The sequence below is a fragment of the Rhinopithecus bieti genome, unplaced genomic scaffold (assembly GCF_001698545.2).
Source record: "Rhinopithecus bieti isolate Rb0 unplaced genomic scaffold, ASM169854v2 scaffold_48739, whole genome shotgun sequence".
NCBI classification, from domain to species: domain Eukaryota; kingdom Metazoa; phylum Chordata; class Mammalia; order Primates; family Cercopithecidae; genus Rhinopithecus; species Rhinopithecus bieti.
Genome location: NW_016820251.1, coordinates 337566 through 358680, shown reverse-complemented (window position 1 = coordinate 358680; position 21115 = coordinate 337566). Strand labels below are relative to the sequence as shown.

At 34.9% G+C, this 21115-nt stretch overlaps 1 protein-coding gene across 3 annotated transcripts in view; it reads right to left on the bottom strand.

The window, feature by feature from the left end:
• Positions 1 to 21115, bottom strand: part of CEP120 (centrosomal protein 120) — a 76585-nt gene that overhangs the window by 27207 nt on the left and 28263 nt on the right. For all 3 annotated transcript variants that reach the window (XR_001882899.1, XM_017859746.1, XM_017859747.1), the window contains exons 7-17: positions 19029 to 19256; positions 17820 to 18036; positions 16306 to 16480; positions 14488 to 14637; positions 12928 to 13110; positions 10983 to 11079; positions 10733 to 10885; positions 10116 to 10205; positions 6025 to 6117; positions 5070 to 5231; positions 401 to 523 (exon numbers count right to left, since the gene is read on the bottom strand). Coding sequence is in view for 2 of the 3 variants with exons in the window: in XM_017859746.1 (XP_017715235.1) it covers positions 401 to 523; positions 5070 to 5231; positions 6025 to 6117; positions 10116 to 10205; positions 10733 to 10885; positions 10983 to 11079; positions 12928 to 13110; positions 14488 to 14637; positions 16306 to 16480; positions 17820 to 18036; positions 19029 to 19256 (1671 nt within the window). In the remaining variant the exon portion in view is untranslated. The remainder of the gene's footprint in view (positions 1 to 400; positions 524 to 5069; positions 5232 to 6024; positions 6118 to 10115; positions 10206 to 10732; positions 10886 to 10982; positions 11080 to 12927; positions 13111 to 14487; positions 14638 to 16305; positions 16481 to 17819; positions 18037 to 19028; positions 19257 to 21115) is intronic.

Sequence of the window (21115 nt, the reverse complement as noted above, 5' to 3'; positions counted from 1 at the left end):
AACAGCATGACACTAGAATCAGAGGGCAGGGAATCCAGTGACAGCACCAACAGGAGCATCCAAAGTAGACTGTTTTCTGACAGGATCTTAGCTATGCCTTGCTTCCCCTATCTTGCCCATAGTTCTTTAGCCTCCTGAAAGTTTTGTAAATTCCTTCCTTACTAGAGTTAGTCAATTCTGAGACGTCTGCAACCAAGGACTCTAATTTGTATAAGCTACAACTGACATAAGCCAAGAAATTCAAGTACTAATAACATCATGTGCCTTTAATTCTCTGATGCGTTCTTATTTGACATCAGAACACTACAGCAAAACATTATTACATTGTATACACATTATTTACTGATTTTATAAATTGATCACTGGGACTAGTTAAACTGTGCAAAATTAACATGTGTACCTTTTCCAAGGTGAGAAGATTTATTTCAGACTGTAGACGGATTTCTGGTTTGTTGTTTTGCTGGTCCTTGAACTGTCGGAACTCCTTTTCCAAAATCTTATACTTATTTTCAGCATCATTAAGCTGTATTAAAAAAAGTTTAGCCATTTCAAAACAATGATATGCAAAGTTTAACAATACAGAATTCAATTCAACAGAGTCTTTTTTTTTTATTCTAAAGCATGCTCATAGTAGAAAATCTGGAAAACTGCTAGGGCATAATGAGGAAAATAAAGATCCTTAGTAATTAAAATTCAGTAAATCAACTGATTATACAAAACTTTTGAAGAATATGAAATTTCTTATCAAATAGTATCATGAAAATGTTTTTGGTAAAGCTCAAACGTCAAATTTAAAAGTTACCTTCAGAAATATACTTTTTTTACACTTTTCTTAAGATGTCGCACGTAAGAAAAAATTCAGCAAGAGACCAACAGAAGCAGAGATGAGCTAACACATTTCAACACTAAGGCAACTCTGTCTCTCCTGGATTCCATTAGAGCAGAGTAAGTGCAAGTTCTCTGCCAACCCAGGATTAGGCCCTACAGCTACAGTGGAAAAGAATCTCAGGAGAAGACTCAGGAATAAAAACAGAGAAAAAGATTTCAGGCTAAAATTACTAGAAATCCTCAGAAAACAAAGAAGGAAAAAGAAACCAGAAAAACCATCAGCACAGTTAAGTAAATCAAGGAGTGACCGGGAGATTCAGTTTATAAAAGAATGGAAATTTCTTGAATTTGAAGAGTTGAGGACGAACAATCAGGAATAGTCTAAAGCAACTGCCCAGTGTCCAAAGCACAGGAGCATAAAGAAGAGATGGTGACAAGTTTCCAGACTTTTACCGGACTACTCTGATGCCAACAACCCAACCCCGGCCCTCTACTTAAGGAGAAGGCCTACACAGGATTCTGGGATACAGATGGAAGGACGACATCTTTTCAGGTTCTGTCTTTACAAATTTGGTCGTCCTTCCAATTCCTAAGTTCTAACTCCAGGCCTGTGTTTTGAGGAGCTCCTCTGAGCCACATGGAAGATCCTCGGGTACCCCAATGGAGCCCTGGAACATAAGGCCTCCATTGTCAGCTCCACACTGACTCCTTTTTCCCAGAGACCCCTAGCCCCTAGCAGCAGTGGTCAACCTCTTCTGATTGTGCTCCAGATCTTGAATTTAGAGACAGTTACAACCTGGATCCCAATTCTGTTTGAAAGCAAAAGAACAACATAATCATCAATACTCTGGTGCATGACTCTGCCTGGCCCAATGTAATGAAAATAAAATGTGAAAAAAATGAATAATCCTGACCCCCTGCCAAAAAAAGACTGAGCATTACAGATATGCCAGATAAGTATCCATGTAAATAAAAATAAGCTCAATTTTAATGTAGCATTTCTTGTTTCTATAGTTTGGTACTGTATGAATTTTACAAATTCAGATACTATTACAAGTTAAGGTAATTTAAAGATTATTTGGTTCAATTCCTTCATACTAATAGGTTAAGAAAAAAAAAACTGAAAGTCAAAGAAGCTAAATAATTGAGGTAGTGTCAAAGACCTAGTGAGCTAAGTCAGTAGCAGGGGCAAAAAGTGACTTTAGACTTTTTTATCCCCTTGAATAATGCTTTCATTAAAGCAGTCAATACTTCCTGAAAAACAAAATGACACGACAGTCAGCCTGGACTGAACATTCAAATTTCTCTTAGAACAGTTTCAAATTTTTTCTAAAAAAAGGTATGAAGATGTTCTTGAATGAGATTTTTTTGAAATGCGAACAAAGACTGCTGAAGATGTTTTCCAAAAACATGTACTGCTATGACTATCCATCATTAGATAAACCAATTATCTCTTCCCTAAGGCGTAGGACTTACCTAAATCTGAAATATTAATACTAAGAAAATATGTGGCAAAAATGGAAATCATCAGTAATAATTAGGATTTATCTAGCATCTTTAGGTAATGTGGTGTTCCATACATGAGAATTTTCCATATGACAGAAGTTTACCTATTTTTTAACATCCAAAGTTGAATAGAAACCTTTCTAAAGTCTCTCACTTTTCTGTTTTAAACAAAAGCTAAGAAACCATTAAATTTGGTAGTTTCTTCACAATTCCAGAACATTATCATAAACAATTCTTGTTATAATAGGGTTATAAAGCAGTAAGCTATCAAGGCATGTTGGGCTCTTTTTCCTTTGCTAAGTGATCCACAAATATAGTGATTTGAGTTCCGGTGCCTGCTATAATCTATTTGAGTACAGATACTTTATCTTCATCAGCTCTCACTGACAGTGTATTTAACTGTCCCTTCTGCCAGTCTAGTTAGAATTGTGTGTATAATACACATAACATGGTCAAGGTAAGGGCCCAAAGAGCTTTTCCATACCTAAAATGTGATACGTCTACAGTCATGGACTTAGCAATCTGGGCATCTTGGTAACTTCTCCTGTCCTTCTTACCTCCCCTTTTTTCCCCCAGGTTTTAGAACAGTAGTTCAAGAATAGAAGTGTGCTCTGGGTAATTTTTCCAAAATACCAGTTCTTCCCACCAAAGTTAGTTATTCCTACAAAGAAGTAAACTACACAATATACAACACTATCTGCAAGTCTTTTTTCTTTTTTTTGAGAAAGTGTCTCATTCTGTTGCTCAGGCTGGAGTGCAATGTTGTGATTACGGCTCACTGGAGCCTTGACCTCCTGGGCTCCAGGGATGCTTCCACCTCAGACTCCTGAGTACTGGAACCACAGGTGTGCACCACCATGCTTGGCTAATTTTTATATGTGTTGCAGAGGTGCAGTTTTGCCATGTTGCCCAGGCTGGTCTTGAACTCCTGGGCTCAAGCAATCCTCCCACCTTGGCCTCTGAAAGTTTGAGATTACAAGTGTGAACCACCGTGCCTTGCTTATACCAGTCTTAGACAAGGTACAAACATGCGTATTTCTCAAGAGCTCTCCTGGTGACTCTAATACATGTTAAGAGCCTTTGTTCTAGATGGTTGAATCCTCCTGCTAAGTGGAAGAAGAGAAGCATTACTGGTGAATCCCACAAGTGCTCACTTTTACAACTTTATCTTTTGTATTTTAAACGAATCTACCCTACTTGGTAACAATCAAATTCATATTTTTACAACCACCTAAATAATGGCCCTGTGCTGCTGTGGAAACTGTTCATGAGAAAATTTACTGAAGACTTGGGAGGCATTCATCATACATATCTAATCTACACTGGAATTTTTCAAGAAAGATAAGCTTAATTTTTAACAGCTTGATTCCTTTTTTTTAGCAAATATTTATTGAGCCCCTTTTATGTGTTGACAACTGGCCTGGACTCCTGGGATACAGCTATAAACCAGAACAGTTTTTATGGAGCAAACAATCTGATACTGATTAAATTATCATGCTAATGAAAATAAAAACAAACTGATATGACATATCATAAAGAAAAAGAATAGGAGAATAATGTCCTATGAGACCATAAAATAAAAACCTGACCTAGACTCGGGGAGCATGAAATAGGGAAGATTTCTAGGAGTAGGTGATGCTTTAGCTTAAAACCGAAAGAGGAACAGAGTACATCAGGCCCAGATAATGCAGCAAACATGAAGATCCTGTGGGTGAAGTGAGCATGGCATGCCTGAGAAACTGATGGAAGACAAGCATGGCCAGAGAGTACACAGCACAGGCACAAGAGTGTGGGATGAAGTCAGAGAGACAGGCTCTGATCTATGCAGAGGGCTGCAGGACAAGGCAATGATTCTCATCTTTGTCCTATGAGCAACGAGACAATGCTGAAAAATTTTAAAGAGGAGAGTATCAAGATTCCCAAATTTCAAAAATATCTTTCTGGCTACAACATGAGGAGTAGATTAGAGGGGCCCATCACTGAAACAAAGAACATTTACAGGTAGAAGGTCAAGTATGGAGACAAGGGCCACAATGGGTTTTAAATGCCTTTAAGACATCTGAATAGAGATGACAAAAATGCAATCAGATATATGGGTCTAGAGGGCAAAGGTAAGGTCTTGGATATGACCCTGGATGTGAAAGTCCCCGGATGTACAGATTGTCTCTGAAATCATGGGCATGAAATCATGAATAAGATTATTTTTGCAGAAAGTAAGTCCTGAGCTTGGAGGAAGTCCAATATGTAATGGTTAAAGGAAGACAAGCCTGCAAAAGAGCCTGAGGGTGGCCAGAAAGATAGAGAAAAACAAGGAGAGTGGTGATGTGGAAGTTGAGAAAATACAAAAACAAGGACAACAGTGTTGATCAAATCAATCAGCTTTACTGAGTATGAGGGGAGGAAATAGGAACACTGACAATTCTCTCATGAAATTTGGATCTTAACTAAATTTGGTCCTTAAATGAATTTGGTTTAGTGCTACATGAAGAATATCTGTTTGCTTAAAGAAGACTTATCAGAAAAAGATTTAAGTTGGAAATGACCTGAAATATGCACAATTTCACACAAAACAGTTAGAAGATCCAACTTAAAGTATATTTGAATCTCAGTGCAATAAATATGATTAATAGTCTAAAGTACTGTGAATTTTACCACTTTTTAGTAGTGAAATATTTCTCTTATTACTAGAATGCAAATAAACTAAGTATAAAAAGATGACAAGTACGTTATCCAACCTGTTGCTGAAGGCGGTGTTTATCCTCTTCAAGTTGTTTGATTTTTAACCTTTCTAGTTCTACTTGGTGAATACAGTCCTCTTTGGCCCTACGGATAGAGTCCTGCAGTTCTTGCAGGTTCCGTTGACGTTCTGATTGCAGTTCCTTTTTTTCTCTTTGAAGCTTAAAACAAAGGCATCTTTAAGAGGTTGGTTTATTACTAGCTGTATTATACTATTCAACATTCCAATATCTTTCTATACACTCAAATGTTCAGGATATTGACAAATTTATTTTCACATATTTTTCAGTTAGAGAGTTAATGTTCAAGTGTACCATTATAAATTTTCAATCACTGTTTAATACTATTATACACACATATAAAAATCCATAAACAATTTGTATAAATTCACTTCAAAACCCTAACCACTTAACATTTCCATTTGAATAAAACCTTTTTAATTGTGTAAGCAAATTTGCCCAAGTTTCTCTTTTAGAAACGTCTGATTCTTGCCTAATCACACAGAATAGAGCCTTCATATTAGGAACATATCTACACTATTAAGTTTAAACACTCTGACATACTTTTCTACCTATTCTAATATGTAAGATATGCTGAACAACAGTTTGAACAGCAGTTTTCTGCATGTCTAAAAGACAATTTTCATGAAATATATAGAGCACAAAGTAATAAACAGTAAGAATTTCATATATAGACTGTGAAATAAAGATATATGATAGATGACATGCTTACTAATAACACCACTTTCCACCTCTTTCTAAATAATTATGTAAGACTCCCATAAATGGAATCCCTCTAGTTCCAGTCTTTGCTGTCTCATTCTTATAAGCAGCCCATCCTGAATCCCTTCTCTCTTGGGACTATTTTGCACCTAACTTTCAAAATAGTATTTCTACTTTGCAAGAAATCCCTCTATGCTGAAAAAAAAAAAAATATGATAGATGAATGAAATACCTCTGATTCCGCACTAGCAAGCTGCTGTTCTCTCTTCTCCAAGTCAATTAGAGTTTTTTGAAGTTTTCCTTCTAGAATAGTATATTCAGCCACCTAAAATATAGTATTAAAAAAAAAAAGTTACCTACCTTCTCCCAAACTTAAAACACACACAAATTCAAAAATATGTATCATTTCACTGAAACACAGGACCTGAGAATAGGAAAGTCACAACTTACATCCTCCAATTCAAAGAAAAAATGTGTTTTTATGAATTTGAGAGTGGTGATGGCCATATTTCCTCCTCCTGGTCTTTTTTCTTCTCCAAGACAAACACAAATTTTAACTGTTATTCATATATTATGATTTCCACATCCTCTAATATATTAGACTTAATCTAAATTTACAGAGGATGAAAACAAAAGACTGTTAAATTTGAAACGCGTATGTAGTGTAAGCAACTAAATAGCCAAGTGCAGAGTCCAGGGAAGAAGTAAGGGGATAGGGGGGTGTGTGTGGTGGGTGTCTTGGTGTATATCATGCCAAGAGAGTGAATGAAATCATCAAAGGAGTGAGCATGCTGAGAGAAGAAAAGATGGTATTTGAGGACAGGGCTCTGGGACAAGCCAATAAAGCCAACATGAGGAGAATCTAGCATGAAAATTAGGAAAGAGAGACCAGTGAACACAGCGGAATACAACAGTAGTAAAGTATAGCCCAAAAAAAAAGTATAGTCAAAGAAGCCAAGTAGAGGAAGTGTTTCAAAGACACAGATAAACTGAGTAAGGATGAGGAAGGATTGTCTGTTAAGACAAAAACTGTTTTGGTGACTGAGAAAATGAATTGACTAGGGAAAGCAGTAGGATTGTGAGCAGCCACGAGGACGTCTTAGCACTTGAGGTCCTAAACCTCCTTAAAATCATCTCTACAACACCCACCTTTTCTCCATAACCTTTCGCTACTGTAAGTTTTTGGCTTTCGTTTTCTTTAAGACATACTGCTTTCCTGGTCTCCTGGACGTTAGTTTCACATTCCTCTATTCTATCCACTATACTTCCATCAGAATTATTGTTACAGAATGAAAACCTAATTATCTTATTTTATATAAAAATCTCCATTTTAAAAAATTCTGATATTTCTACCTTTCTCAACTAGGGTTTATCATCTGAACCACAAAACACAGAAAATGATTTAATTATTTTCTCCATCCTCTCCTAAAATGGTACATAACTACCATTTTAGATGCATAGGATAAAGTGAATTTATTACCAATAATGGATCCCTTAGGGTATTAAGGGCTTCATTCTCTCAGGAAGGCCTGGTTAAAAAAACCCTACAGTATCTAGTCTACACTCTACATAATGGATTATGAGATCATTTATTCTCCAGGGCATCAACTTCTCTTATTTCTTGAGGCACACTCTTTCTTCCCCTCTTCCCCTCTTCCCCTCTTCCCCTCTTCCAACATCAAACTACTTATAATTTTCTTAACGCAGAGTCTATTTCAAACTTCTTTGCCTTTTGCTATAGGGGCTGTGTCTGGAATACCTTTTGAGTCTACCTGGCAATATTCACCAATCTTCACCAAAGTGAAAGCATGATCTTATCTACAGAACACTTCCTCATGCTCCCTTATGAAGAACTGAGGTCTTCCTTCTATGTGGGTAATGACTATCTTCAGCTATCTGATGGACAGTCATATGTAAGACAGAGTATATCTCAGTTGCTCCAGAGGGCAGAACATGAACCACGTATAGATTTACTCCTTCAGGTAAAATTTCAAAGTATGAAAGAAGTTATACATCGTTTTTTTTAAAAAAAAAAATTAGGTAAATAAAACAAAAACAGAAAAGGCTCACATAAAATTGACATTTAAAAAATACTATAGTGAGAGTCTGAGTATTTAGCTTTAAAATAATTGATCATACTGAAAAGCAACTTTTTTTTTTTTTCTCACTACTGACTTGATTTTGCAGTGGTTGAAAAAATTTAAAAGAAAAACTGATCCCATGCAAGACAGGATACTTTAAGACAAATGAATTAAAGTATTTGGTCTCAAAAATGCACTTAGGTTGAAAGAAAATGGCAAATCTCAATCTCAAATCTACCTTTACTATATGATTAATTTGAGTAAACAGCACAATCACTTATTAGGTAGGCATCACATTGTTTTCTGACTGGAGTTATTAACTAGCCAGGAACTCATCATTTCAGGCTGAAAGAGTAGAAGCTGTATAAATGGAAACCAATTACAAATTTCAGCTGAAAAGATCATTATTACCAAAATGACAATAAACCAAAATTACTTGGTGAGTTTTCACAGAAAGTTTAATTATGGCACAAATTGAATTTTGTCACGGTTCTAGTAATTTTATTAACTTTTCAAATATTTCCTGATTTGAATTTTGCAGACCTCAATACTAAAATACTCTTTAACAGCAATGAAGAAAAATGGTTCAAGGATAAACTCATCTTGTCTAAAAGGCTAGGCTAAAAAGTTTAAAAATTAAAATGATATTTTCCAGCTCCCCCAGATTCAATGAATATCTAATAGGTGAGGTCTATAAATACTACTTAATATAAAACTCACTCTTAAATAACAAGATAACTAGTATAATGTTAAAATGTATGTCAGGGCTTCAAATTATTGTAATATTGATTATCTGAACTTTTCTAAAGAATAGAGACTTTGATGTACTCTTATTTTGTCTTTCAGCTTTTTAAAAAGTTCACTGGTTATTCAAGTTTTTAATGGTGAGAATTAAGTTAGAAAAGGCTGATATGGTTATTTTAAAATCAAAGGCCTGTGTACTTCTGTTTCCACCCATAAAAGACAAATGGCCCTCCTCTATAAACACAAATTTTTTTTTTATTATACTTTAAGTTCTAGGGTACATGTGCATAACGTGCAGGTTTGTTACATATGTATACTTGTGCCATGTTGGTGTGCTGCACCCATCAACTCGTCAGCACCCATCAATTCGTCATTTATATCAGGTATAACTCCCAATGCAATCCCTCCCCCCACCCCTCCCCATGATAGGCCCCGGTGTGTGATGTTCCCCTTCCCGAGTCCAAGTGATGTCATTGTTCAGTTTCCACCTATGAGTGAGTATAAACACAAATTAAACAACATTTATGAAACAACTGTTTTCAGCCATTGGGCAACTGGCAGCACAGGATGATGATCCGTAAAAGGTGGGAAATAAATGAGGCAACCCCTACAATATATCTAGCTTACTGCCTGAAGACTGTAGCTCAAGCAAGGGGAACCCAAACAGACACTAGCAATCTTGCTGAGCTGAGAAAATGGAATGGAGACTAGAGAGGCTGAGGCAACTAGAGTTGATGAGAGGAGGGGGTTACAGAGAGAAGGAGCACTGGAGACCTGTAGAGCCATCCCCTCAAATCTGAAGCTGAATACTGACTAACCACTAAGAGTATTTCTAACGTCCTAAAATTATTAATAGAATATTTGAAGAAAGTCTAACTGTTAGGGTTGTTTTATTTAATAACTTGAGTGTAAATGGACAAATATTAAGCTCTTGCTTCAGGAATAAAATCAGATGGTCTCATGTTATCATTTTTAAAAATGTGATTTATTTCATAATTCTTAAAAATAGCTTAAACATTTGAGACATCTTACTAACTTACAGATTATAATATGTAGTTATATATATATTGAAATGTGCTATCTTTTCTTTTTTATACATCAGCAGGGTTTTCTCTATTCATTTTTGTATATTCATACACACACACACTTTTTTTTAAGAGATGGGGGTCTCACTATGTTGTCCAGGCTGGTCTCAACCTCATGGCCTCAAGCAATCCTCCCTCAGCCTCCCAAAGTGCTGGGATTACAGGTGTGAGCCACCATACCTGGCCTATATTTATATATTTTTTGAATAGGTAATACATTTGCATATCCCAAAAGCACAAAATACTTTACAGTGAAACGCCTCCCTTCTATCCAGAGCCACCATCCACTTCTTCCATGCCAACATATCACCACTATAATTAGTTATTCCTTCCAGAGACTATCTTTAATGCAAATATAAGATACTATCATTAATATTCTTCCTTTTCTTCCTCATTTTTACACAAGTTACTACCTTTTTCTTTACTAGTGATTCTCTTTCTCGGTCCCTTTTCTTCCATTCCTCTGCAAGAGCTTGCATATGAGCCAGTTCTTTCTGCTTCAGCTACAAAAGAAAGAAAAATAAAGTCACCAAAAAACCCCAAATATGTCAAATAAATGAATCAGTTGTCAAAGAATCGATGCTAATCACTAATATGATTTTTTCACGCATTCTTTTTCATTCTTAAAAAAAAAAAAAAAAAAGGATGCCTGAGGCAAATAATATCCGTTTGAGTTCACTTCAGGAAAGTATAAAGTTAACAGTGAGTTGTGCTTTCTAACTCTTGTTTGGAGACTAATGATGCAAGTTCCAGGAGCGTATGCCAAATGAGGACATGAAATTTAAAGAGTAACTTCCTAATTTTACCCAATAATCATGAAGAAAGTTGACAGAATTCTGAGTGGCTTCTGCCAAGTTGCCACATTTCAGGTATTTTTTGATTCTCAATTTTTTTTTTAAGGCATTGTTGACATTCAAAGAAATTAGATAAAGTACCTACAGAACTTATAGAGACTGAACCTTGCTATGGAGAAGGAAAAATATACAAAGTAGACAAAACAGAATTTTTAAAGTAACATTTAAAAAGTAACCTGATTTTCAAATATATCTTCTTGCATCTCCTTCCACATTTCTAGTTCAAGTGCTGCTTTGTATTCTAAGGTTTCACGAGGCTCTGTCTGGATCTCTGAAGGACAAGGTGCTGGAGGAAGAGAAGATGGCTTTTGTTGTATGGCAGACACACCCTAAGAGATGAACCAAAAAGTACATTTAAACACTCACACACATACGCACATTAGATTCCTTTTAAAAAATAATTTGATAACATTCAATTATATTTACCTGAGATGAATCAGAGACAAAAATCTCACGCATTTTTACTAGTCCGTAATCTTCTAGAGTCACTGTGTAAGAAAGATCTGCTATCCTGTTATTTGATCTACAAATAAAATAAGAAATACCTTAAAATTCACAGAAATACTTTTATATTATTTTTCCTTTTATTTCCACAGTGCTTTAGCAATGGGGAGTAAGCAATATTTTCTGCACCTAACTCTATTGTTTTTGAAACTGCAGTAGCTTCTGTAGGCTTCAACACCTTCCACATATATAAACTGATCATCACAAACACCCTGCTAAATACATGCATACGTTTACTACAAAATGACCCCTTTAAGACCTGTAAAAGGTATAAAGATGAAATTTAAAATCTTACTGCCCACAGGTAATTATTGCTAATATGTAGTTTATTTCCTTCCTGTTTTATTTACATATAGATATACATGCACACATCCATGTTGACTTCATATAGTTTTGTCTTGTTTTCCTATTTACATCAGGGGCATTTTCTCACATCATAATATTAATTTAAAAATGTGATTTTTTTATTGCCTGTAAAATACACAAATGAATTTATGTAGTAAAATATACTTAACAATTCCCCTACTCTTGATTATATTGGTTATTCTGAATTCTTTTTTCTACTTTTCCTGGGATGTACACACTCATAAATATTTTACTAGATATAAGCAATGCCTCTAGGCATAACTGGCACATAAGCAATGCTTCTAGGATAATTATATGTTAGTATTATCATAATGAGCACCTCTTTGCATCATAGAACTGCATGCGGCATTTGCCATTAGCCAAATGAAAACAAGAGAAAATATTAGAAGAAAATAAAATATTAGCAATACAAAACCATGATTTTGTCTAAATCAAATATACTCTGGTCAAACAAAACTTGAACGAATGGTTCTCACACAATTAGAAATCTTAATTAACCAACTTTTACATTTTCCTCTTGTAATCTCAGATTTCAGAAGAAGTGAATAAGGTTAAATGAAACATGACTATATCTGACAGAAACTCCTGAGAGTATCTAAGGTTCTCACTTAAGTAAAGCTCCTAAAACTTCTGTCTACAAAGTAGGGCAATAAAAGTAAATATTCATAACAAACAGGCAGCATTAAAATAGCTTTCATTGTTAATGATTTTATTATCTTCTTATGATGACAGAAAAAAACTAATTTTAAGGAAGATTCTTCAGTAATAGAGTCGAAACAAAAAGGACAAGACTTTCAGCTAATACTTTCAGATCTAAAATTTTACTGGGCCTTATTTCTATCTTTTTTTTAGTCTTATCTTGAACATAAAGGGCTATGATATATAATTGTTAAATTAAATTTTAAACTTTTATTTTAAATTTTAAAAAGATAATTCAACAAGTATTTTACTGTATTTTAAAATACATTTAAAAAAACTCAAGTTTTCTTTGTGGCAATGAAGTTCAGGGCAAAAAACCAATAATTATTTTAAAAACTGCCTCTGACTGCCAAATATCTATAATGTCCTCAGACTTTTGATTTGGGGTAGGAGTAAAATATTTTAAGTGGGAAAACAGTCTCAGCCATTCCCAATGCAAAATAATATAAAACACATGATAAAGTTTAATCTCAAATCACAAAATAAAAAAAAAAATAGGTCTTACATTTAAAATTCTAAAGCTAGAGAGGGGAAGGAAAATAATTAGCCATCTGACTATTACAATACTGTGGTAGCACAGACTCTTGACTTCTGTGAGGTGAAATGCGTATCAGAAAGCGAAAGGGCAAAGTGGGGTATAACTGCCACAGGTCAGAGAAGACCAGAAAAAAGAGGTTACGAAAGGGTGAAGTGGTGGATCAGGAAAAAGAGGTTATGAAAGGGTGAAGTGGTAGCTGGCTAATCAAAATCATTCAATGAATTATAAAGAAAAAGCAAAGACCAATTCTGTGAAATGCATTACCCTTGTGCTGCTATAACAGGCACACTTTCACTGTAAGTTTGACGCCAACACTGTTCACCATTAGAACCTAAAAAACGAGTTTTTTCTGAAGACAAGACATTAGAAAGCTGGATTCTCGCAATTCCCAGAAGTAAATCTTTACTCATTTTATCCTTGTGCCATAGTTCAACCAGTAATGGAATCCTAAGGAAGAGAGAAACATGTGTTCATACCTATCAACTCTGACCTAAAGTCTTTTCTGAACTAAATTCTTTGAATTCCCTTAATGGAGTCAAAGATGTTTTTGTTACCTGGAATGTCATCTAACACAATTGTTAGACTGAACACTAAATTTCACAGGCAGCAAGTATGAAATGATGTTTTCATCAATGATGAGCCTCGTATACAATGGTGGTCCCATAAAATTATATCATATTTTACTGTATCTTTTCTGTTTAGATACACAAATACTTACCTTTATCCAACTGCCTACAGTACTCAGTACAGTCACATGCTGTGCAGGTTCGCAGTCTAGAAGCAATGGGCTATACCATCTAGCTTAGGTGCACAGTAGGTTATACTGTCTAAGTTTGTCTAAGTACATACATTCTACAATGTTCATAACAATAGAATTATCTAATAATGTATTTTTCATAATGTATCCCTATCTTTAAGTAATTCATGATAATACTTTTTTTTTTTTGAGACAGAGTCTTGCTCTGCCACTCAGACTGCTGTGCAGTGGCATAATCACAACTCACAACAGCCTCAACCTCCTGGGCTCAAGTGATCCTCCCGTTTTAGCCCCCTGAGTAGCTGGGACTGCAGGTGCGTACCACCATGCTGGCTAATTTTTGTATTTTTTGTAGAGACAGGGTTTTGCCATTTTGCCCAGGCTAGTCTCAAATTCCTGGGCTCAAAGCAATCTGCTCACATTGGCCTCCCAAAGTGCTGGGATTACAGGTGTAAGCCACCATGCCAGGCCTACTATTACATTTTTTGTACCATTTTCTATGTAATAAAAACCTTCAAACGCTGTAATTCCCACAAATGGTTAGATTGAAGTTACCCTTCATTCTTTTCTAAATAATGTGTAAATTTGAATTGTGATACTCTGAGAAAGTAAAGGTGTTTCGCAGATCTCAGATTTTTTCATGAATCCATTTCAGATAGTCAGATTAACATCTCTAGTTATATGTTCAGAATAGAAAAGCAATTTTTTCCATTCGGTGAATCAACAAAATATTTAGTTCTTAGCTTTTATCTTCCCATATTATATTAGGAAAAGACAAGACCACTTTTCAAAGGTCCCTCATTACATATAGTTTCTCTTAACAAAGTTAAAATATCTAAATTCAGGTAAATAAGATAGGAAAATAAAAAGAACCTTTATAATAAACCATGCAAAACCCTGTAGCAGATGCACAAATTTCATACACATCATTAGTAAATTTGTTTCTTGATCCTCAAATGCATAAACTGCTATGGACTTAAACCTACAGGAATTCCTTTTTAATAAAATACAAATTTTCAAGAATTGACTTAAAATAATTAATATCATACATACACTGCATGCATTACCTTAAGAAGGTGTCTTGCAGCTGATGAGGCATAGTTGCAAAATCAAACGCACAGTAAGATTGGGGAAGAAAAACTTCCATGTTTTTCCGAACTTCTACAGGAGGATTCGTCATAATAGGAGCCGCACTTCCAAAGAATGGATATGAGTACCTGGAATAAAAAATCTTATGCTATGGCATACAGACGAGATAGAGTCTGCTTCTTAGAAAAAAGGTGCAATATGAATATTATGAGCAAACATGACTTTTTAATAGAAACGTGGTAGAAATACCAACCTGCCATCTGTATAAGAAGTTTCTTGAGGGCACATGTCCTACCTTTTTTATCTCTGCACTCCCAGGGACACAGGCAGTTTCTGCCATATATAATATTCAAGAAATGTTTCCTAATTTTATTTGTAAACCTAGTTTCTTTTATACAATAGTGTCCTGATTTTTTATGGGATAAAAAGCCCTTAGTCAACTCCAAAAGGATGCATTCAGGGTAAGCTGGTAATTATGGTAATCTTGCAAGGATGCAAGCAATTTGAATGTATTATGGATGAATCAGAGAGTGACATAACAACACTTTCTCCCTTTCATCACAAACCCACGCTAGATTAAATGGAAGAATGCCTGACTACTGCTGAACTTACTTTGTATTTAAAGCCAAACATAAAGATATTATAATGCTCATTTAAATTTAATCTTGCATCTTGTTATTCATATATGAGAACAAAAATTTAAACACTAATAGTAAAAACTGCTTTCCAATAAGAATTCTATGTAGTCACCCAATTCCTATATAATTACATATCCATTTAAATCCAGTTATCTCTGAGAAAGTTAAATGCCCTAGAGTTTCAACTCCCTATGCTTACCACCACACTACAGGATTTAGTGATTAAAAGAAAAATAAATACATAAAGGAAGTCATGCAGATGAGAAACTTTTCAAATACCAGTGTTACCTAAGAAATTCCATGACACAGTTGCAAACTACAGTTCCATACCAATAGAGAGCATTGTATGAAAATTTATCAAACAGAAAAGTTAAATGGTCAGCATTTTAAAGTGCCTTAAAATGATTCAAAGACAGAACTATTAGTCTGTATCAAGTGAATTCTACGAAAAGTGTTACATGGATTTAACAATTTATTTCCTAAACTTTTGTAAATGCTAATGCTTGTTCCAAAGAAATTTATGAGGAGATGCTAACTACCCCAAACTAAACACATAATTGTATTATATTTAATTTATATCTCAGGCACAAAAGACTATAAAATGTAACATCATTAAAACAAATTGTGTAAAACTACTTGACATATTATATAAAATTCTTAATATAGAACAATGTAGACACATTCCACTTACAGCTGATTAAGTATGGTGTTCAGATTCATAGCTATGAAATGTGGGTATTAGGAATATGAGCTCCCATGATAATACAGTTATACAGAAAAATCAGATAATACACTACCATTATTTTGACCGGTAATACCTTTTTCCAGAAAAAAACCACTTCTGAAGTTTAAGAGGCACTGTACTTTAAATGGCATATTATGTATATCAAAATACATATAATAGTTATATTACTTAGAATAAATTATTATAAATGCCTACAATTATTATAACAGAATAGATAAGACAGTTACCTCTCCTCTACCAATGCTACCCTTGTTTGAATTCAAAATCATTAGGATATAGCCTTACCCCCTTTTAGTCCACTGATTTAACAAATGTTATAACTTCTTTGGTGACATTTCTCTTTGCAATTCCCCAAACACAGGAAAGTCCTTTCTCTTCAGAAAATAATACTTTGAAACAAAATCAAATCACACCTTAATATACAGTTGATTGGAAAACCAATCTCCAAGGTATGTATACTCCTTAAGTCTATTGAAAAGCAAAAATGATGTGATGTTGCTGGAACAGCAATCTTCTGTCCTGAAGCTACTTCTGAAGCATTGGATGTAGTCACTGGCTGGGCCAGTGAAGCAGGTACAGAAGAACTGGCTACAATGAACATAAAATAAAACAAAACGATCACACTTGCTAACAGTTTATCTTAAATTGTACAGATAGTTTAAGGCTATCATCTCATTTACCTTTAAGCAGGAATTGGGCTATTTTGTCTCATAAACATATGAATTGAAGTATAAGTATCTTAAAAGTAACTCACATAAAATAACCCAGGTTGTAATTTCCATTCTAGAATTATGTGAAAAAAGAGCTTACTCTCAACACATATAGAAAATGTACAGAACAGAGAAATATGTATGACTGCAGCCTAGTAGGCACTAACTTATTTCCAAGAGGCACATAACTTAACATTTGAAGGGCTGTATATGAGACTTACTGATATAATGACATCACCTTTTTAAAGTAGTTTCGGTTATTTTAGGCATATTTAAAATAACAGAAGGCTGAAACTTAAAAAGACAGATTATCTAGTCCAACCCTATTATAGATCAGAGATACTTGGTGAGTGGCCTAAGTCACACAGCTACTCAATGACAGAGATGTAACTTACAGCAAAGAGATCTAACTCCTAATCCACTACTAGTTATTTACACTACTAACTATAACTGCAATGGAAGGAAATTTTTTATTAAATCAGATAATCATGCATTATCAGACTTTCCCTTAACTTTAGGATCAAAATTGGTTATTATGAGTTTACTATAAGAGGCAGTTAATAACTGTTCTCTCCAAAATTCAAGATATTTAAGAATCTAATCATTTAAAAAATCTATTTGCAAAAACTATATTATTTAATGTCTATTGAATAGGATATTTCCAGTGTACAAGTAAAATAAAAAATCCCTTACCTAAATTTAGTGAATTCTATTTTGAAGTTAGATAGATTGCAATGACTTTGCATTGAAATTTTTTATATTTCTACACATTATTGGTGGTTTTTTTTCTTTACTTTTCTTTTTTTTTTGAGACAGAGTTCCACTCTTGTTGCCCAGGCTGGAGTGCAATGGCTCGATCTTGGCTCACCACAACCTCTGCCTCCTGGGTTCAAGCAATTCTCCTGCCTCAGCCTCCCGAGTAGCTGGGATTACAGGCAGGAGCCACCATGGCCGGCTAATTTTGCATTTTTAGTAGAGACAGGATTTCTCTATGTTGGTCAGGCTCGTCTCAAATGCCCAATCTCAGGTGATCCGCCTGCCTCAGCCTCCCAAAGTGCTGGGATCACAGGCGTGAGCCACCACGCCCAGCCTTATTGGTTCTTAACAAACCCATAATTTTTACTTAAAACTCATTTAAGTTCTCATAGTCATTTTTTAGATGGCTGCAAAATGCAATACCTCAAAGATCTGTAAACAAACAAACAAAAAAACCTTACCTCTTGGATTTGGTTTGGTGTCCTTATCATACTGTAAACTTTCCACTTCACTTTCTGTTGCATCATCTTTTGTTGGAGGTGACTGGTTGTGAGATGGAACAGGGGACACTCTTGGCGATTTTGGCCCAGTAAGTGTCTTCTCCTTTATGGGGGTTAAAACTTTCTTCTTTGAATGCTCTGGCTCATGTTCATTCTGGGTCTTTAATTCAATTAAAGACTAAAACAATTTTAAATAAAGTATAATTTGCAAAGAACTTTCCTTCATAATTAAGCAAAAAACTTGGCGTTGTTTTTTAAAATATAAGCTTCCTTTCCCAGTTTGGATATTCCTAGTCTATTTTCTTCATAATTTGCAAATTTCTTTATAGCATCTAGGACCAGAAAAAGGAAGATGAACAGAGGAAATATGATATCCAGAGCTGAATACCAAAATGCATCCTAATGGGTAAGAAAGGATATTTCAGAAAAGAAGTCAGGCATAGGTGTCCCTGGGGATGGTTATTCCTACCTACCAAGGCAGTACAATGGAGAACTAGACTCCTAAAGAGAAAAAACAGATGTCTAGTATGACTTTCTGTATCTCCTTTATTCCACTCCCCACTAAAAATATATGTATATATATCTTTGAAACACTCATTTCGGTTTTCCTATCTTTAATTCACAATCTGTATAAAGATCAGCTTTTTGAAAGAACAAGATAAAGTTGATTCTGGGAATAGATACAATAAAAAAAATACACGGCCAAATAAATGATCATCTGTATTATGTATACTAAAGAGAGTATGAGGACTACAAAGCACTAAGGAACCAAGAATTTTATTTTGGCTTCGGTTGCATTAACCAAAAAGATACCAGTAATGCAGATTCTCAGAAACTAGATCTAAAAATGTTCTCTTTCACTGGAGTTCCTTTTCTGCCTTAGTCATTAACTGAGTTGGGGGTGGGGGAGACCATAAGTGGGTTACCACTACATAAGAAGACTGTCCCAAAGGCTAAGAGGCTCTGGGTAGGATCACTTATAAACCACAACAGAAGTCACAACACTTTTCAGAAAGGTCTTTTCAGAAAGGGGGTATCATATAACACAGGCCACTAACTAAGATTAATAAATACATCCTTATGAAGGTAATTCTTCCGAAATTCAACTTTTGTAAGTAATCATGAGTGGGACTAGTGAAGGTGGGGGAATGAAGGAGGGCAACTACTTGCCTGGGAGTCTATGCCTTCTCTCTGAAGAGCCACAGACACTCCCACAGTTGGGGCTAGCTCCACAGGAATCGGTGCAAGCTTCTGTTTGGCTCTGTTTGGAGGGTCAAGGGTAAAAGCACCTTCGACTGTGACTGGGTGCTGGTTGATTTCTGTACTGCCCTTTTTAAGTAATCCAGTTAAAGGTATTTCTGTACTTCCAAGTGACTGGTCTCCACAGCAGAGATGAATCTAATATGAAAGGGAAAATCAAAATAGGGCTTTATACTTTCTCCTTTTCCTAAACATCATAAACTTAATAAGAAGTTGTAAAATGATTCACGGAAAGAAAATATAATGCATCTCATTGACCTGAAGTGACTAAGTAATGAATTCTCACACATAACTGTTAAAACTGGTGATAAAATACAGTTTACTAGAAACTCAATAATAGCTATTACCCTTTTCATTTCTTTTGGTATTACATAATCATATGTTATTGCTCCTTTTTCTGCCTCTTTGATGAACTACTTTAATATTTTACTATGCAAAGTGTGTAAGAAAATAACTAATGCATGAATTTAAACAAAAAAATACCTCAACATTTTTCTATTTCCATTTTACCATTAATTTAAACACGGTTTCAAAAACTAAGTCAGTGGATCAATCCTGATTTGGAATTTAAAAACCTCAAATAGTTTTGTTTTTTTCACTCATAAGATATNAGTCTTTTTTTTTTCACTCATAAGATATCTTGAGCATTTCTCTTTTCTTGCTTTTCAGACCTCATATTAAAAAGAGTGCTTAACAGTAAGTAAAAGAATATCTCTGGAGTGGAATATACTGTTAATCACTGATAGCTAATTAAAACTTCAATATTACCACCTTTTGACAAGTTAAAAAAAAAAGACTGCTCCAGAAAATCATAACTTATTTTCCCTTACTATATTGAAGCCTTAGCAAACTTAGTATTTTAATGAATAATCAAGAAGCAATCATGCTGTAAAATATATTTAGCTCTAATATCATCAGTGAAAGGGTTAAGAGAGACCTGTAACTTAGTCTCAAAGTTATTATATTAAGGTGTAATATTTTTATGGGCTGGAAAAAAAACTATTTATATGATGTAAATGTCCTCCATTAGAAACTAATAAACAAATCAATACTTTTGGTAAGGACTGATACGTCAGATACAGAATAAAATTCAAACTGCTTTTTCCTGCATGTCATCATTTTATATAGCCTTCAGTTTTCTAAATATCTTGGGTTTAGTAGAACCATCTCTAAAATTCAGTTCTACTAAAATTTCCCAATGCTTCTTCTCACCTCCTGTCCATTACTTTATTTTAAACAAATGAATATCTAACCATATACAACACCACCCTATTTCAGTTTGATCAAAAGGAAGTGTCATAAAAGACAGAAGAGTAATGTTTACTAGGTAAGGTTAACTTATCTTTTTTTTGAGATAGAGTGTTGCTCTGCTGCCCAGGCTGGAGTACAGTGGTGTGATCACAGCTGACTACAGTCTCCAACTCCTGGGCTCAAGCAATCCTTCCACCTCACCCTCCCGAGTAGCTAAGATTACAGGCACACACCACCACGTCTAAGTAACTTTTTATTTTTTGTAGAGACAGGGTCTTGCTATGTTGCCCAGGCTATTCTTGAACTCCTGGCCTCAAGTGATCCTCCCATCTTAGCCTCTCAAAGTGCTGGAATTCTAGGCGTGAGCTCCCATGCTCAGCCAATGTTTGCTTTTAAATGGAGTCCAATTCAAAAAGAGTTCATAAAAAATACTCAAATCAAGGGCAGATTTTAGAAAGCTGTCTTACCTCATTGCTTTTAATAGCAGTAAGGCATATATATTTTGAAATCAAGAGTGATCTGTGTGACTACACATAATATCTCCACTAACAATAATCAAACCCTGCCCATGCCCACTGCTCTAGGCTCCAGGTATAATTGTTTTTATTGCAAAGGACTGGTAATTGATATACCTCTTTTCTCAATTATGGGGAAAAGAGGTGCTATCTCATAAAATTCTGAAGTAACTGTAATGCCAACAACGTCATGACTCAGGATAGTACCTAAAAAAAATTAGAAGATGTGGC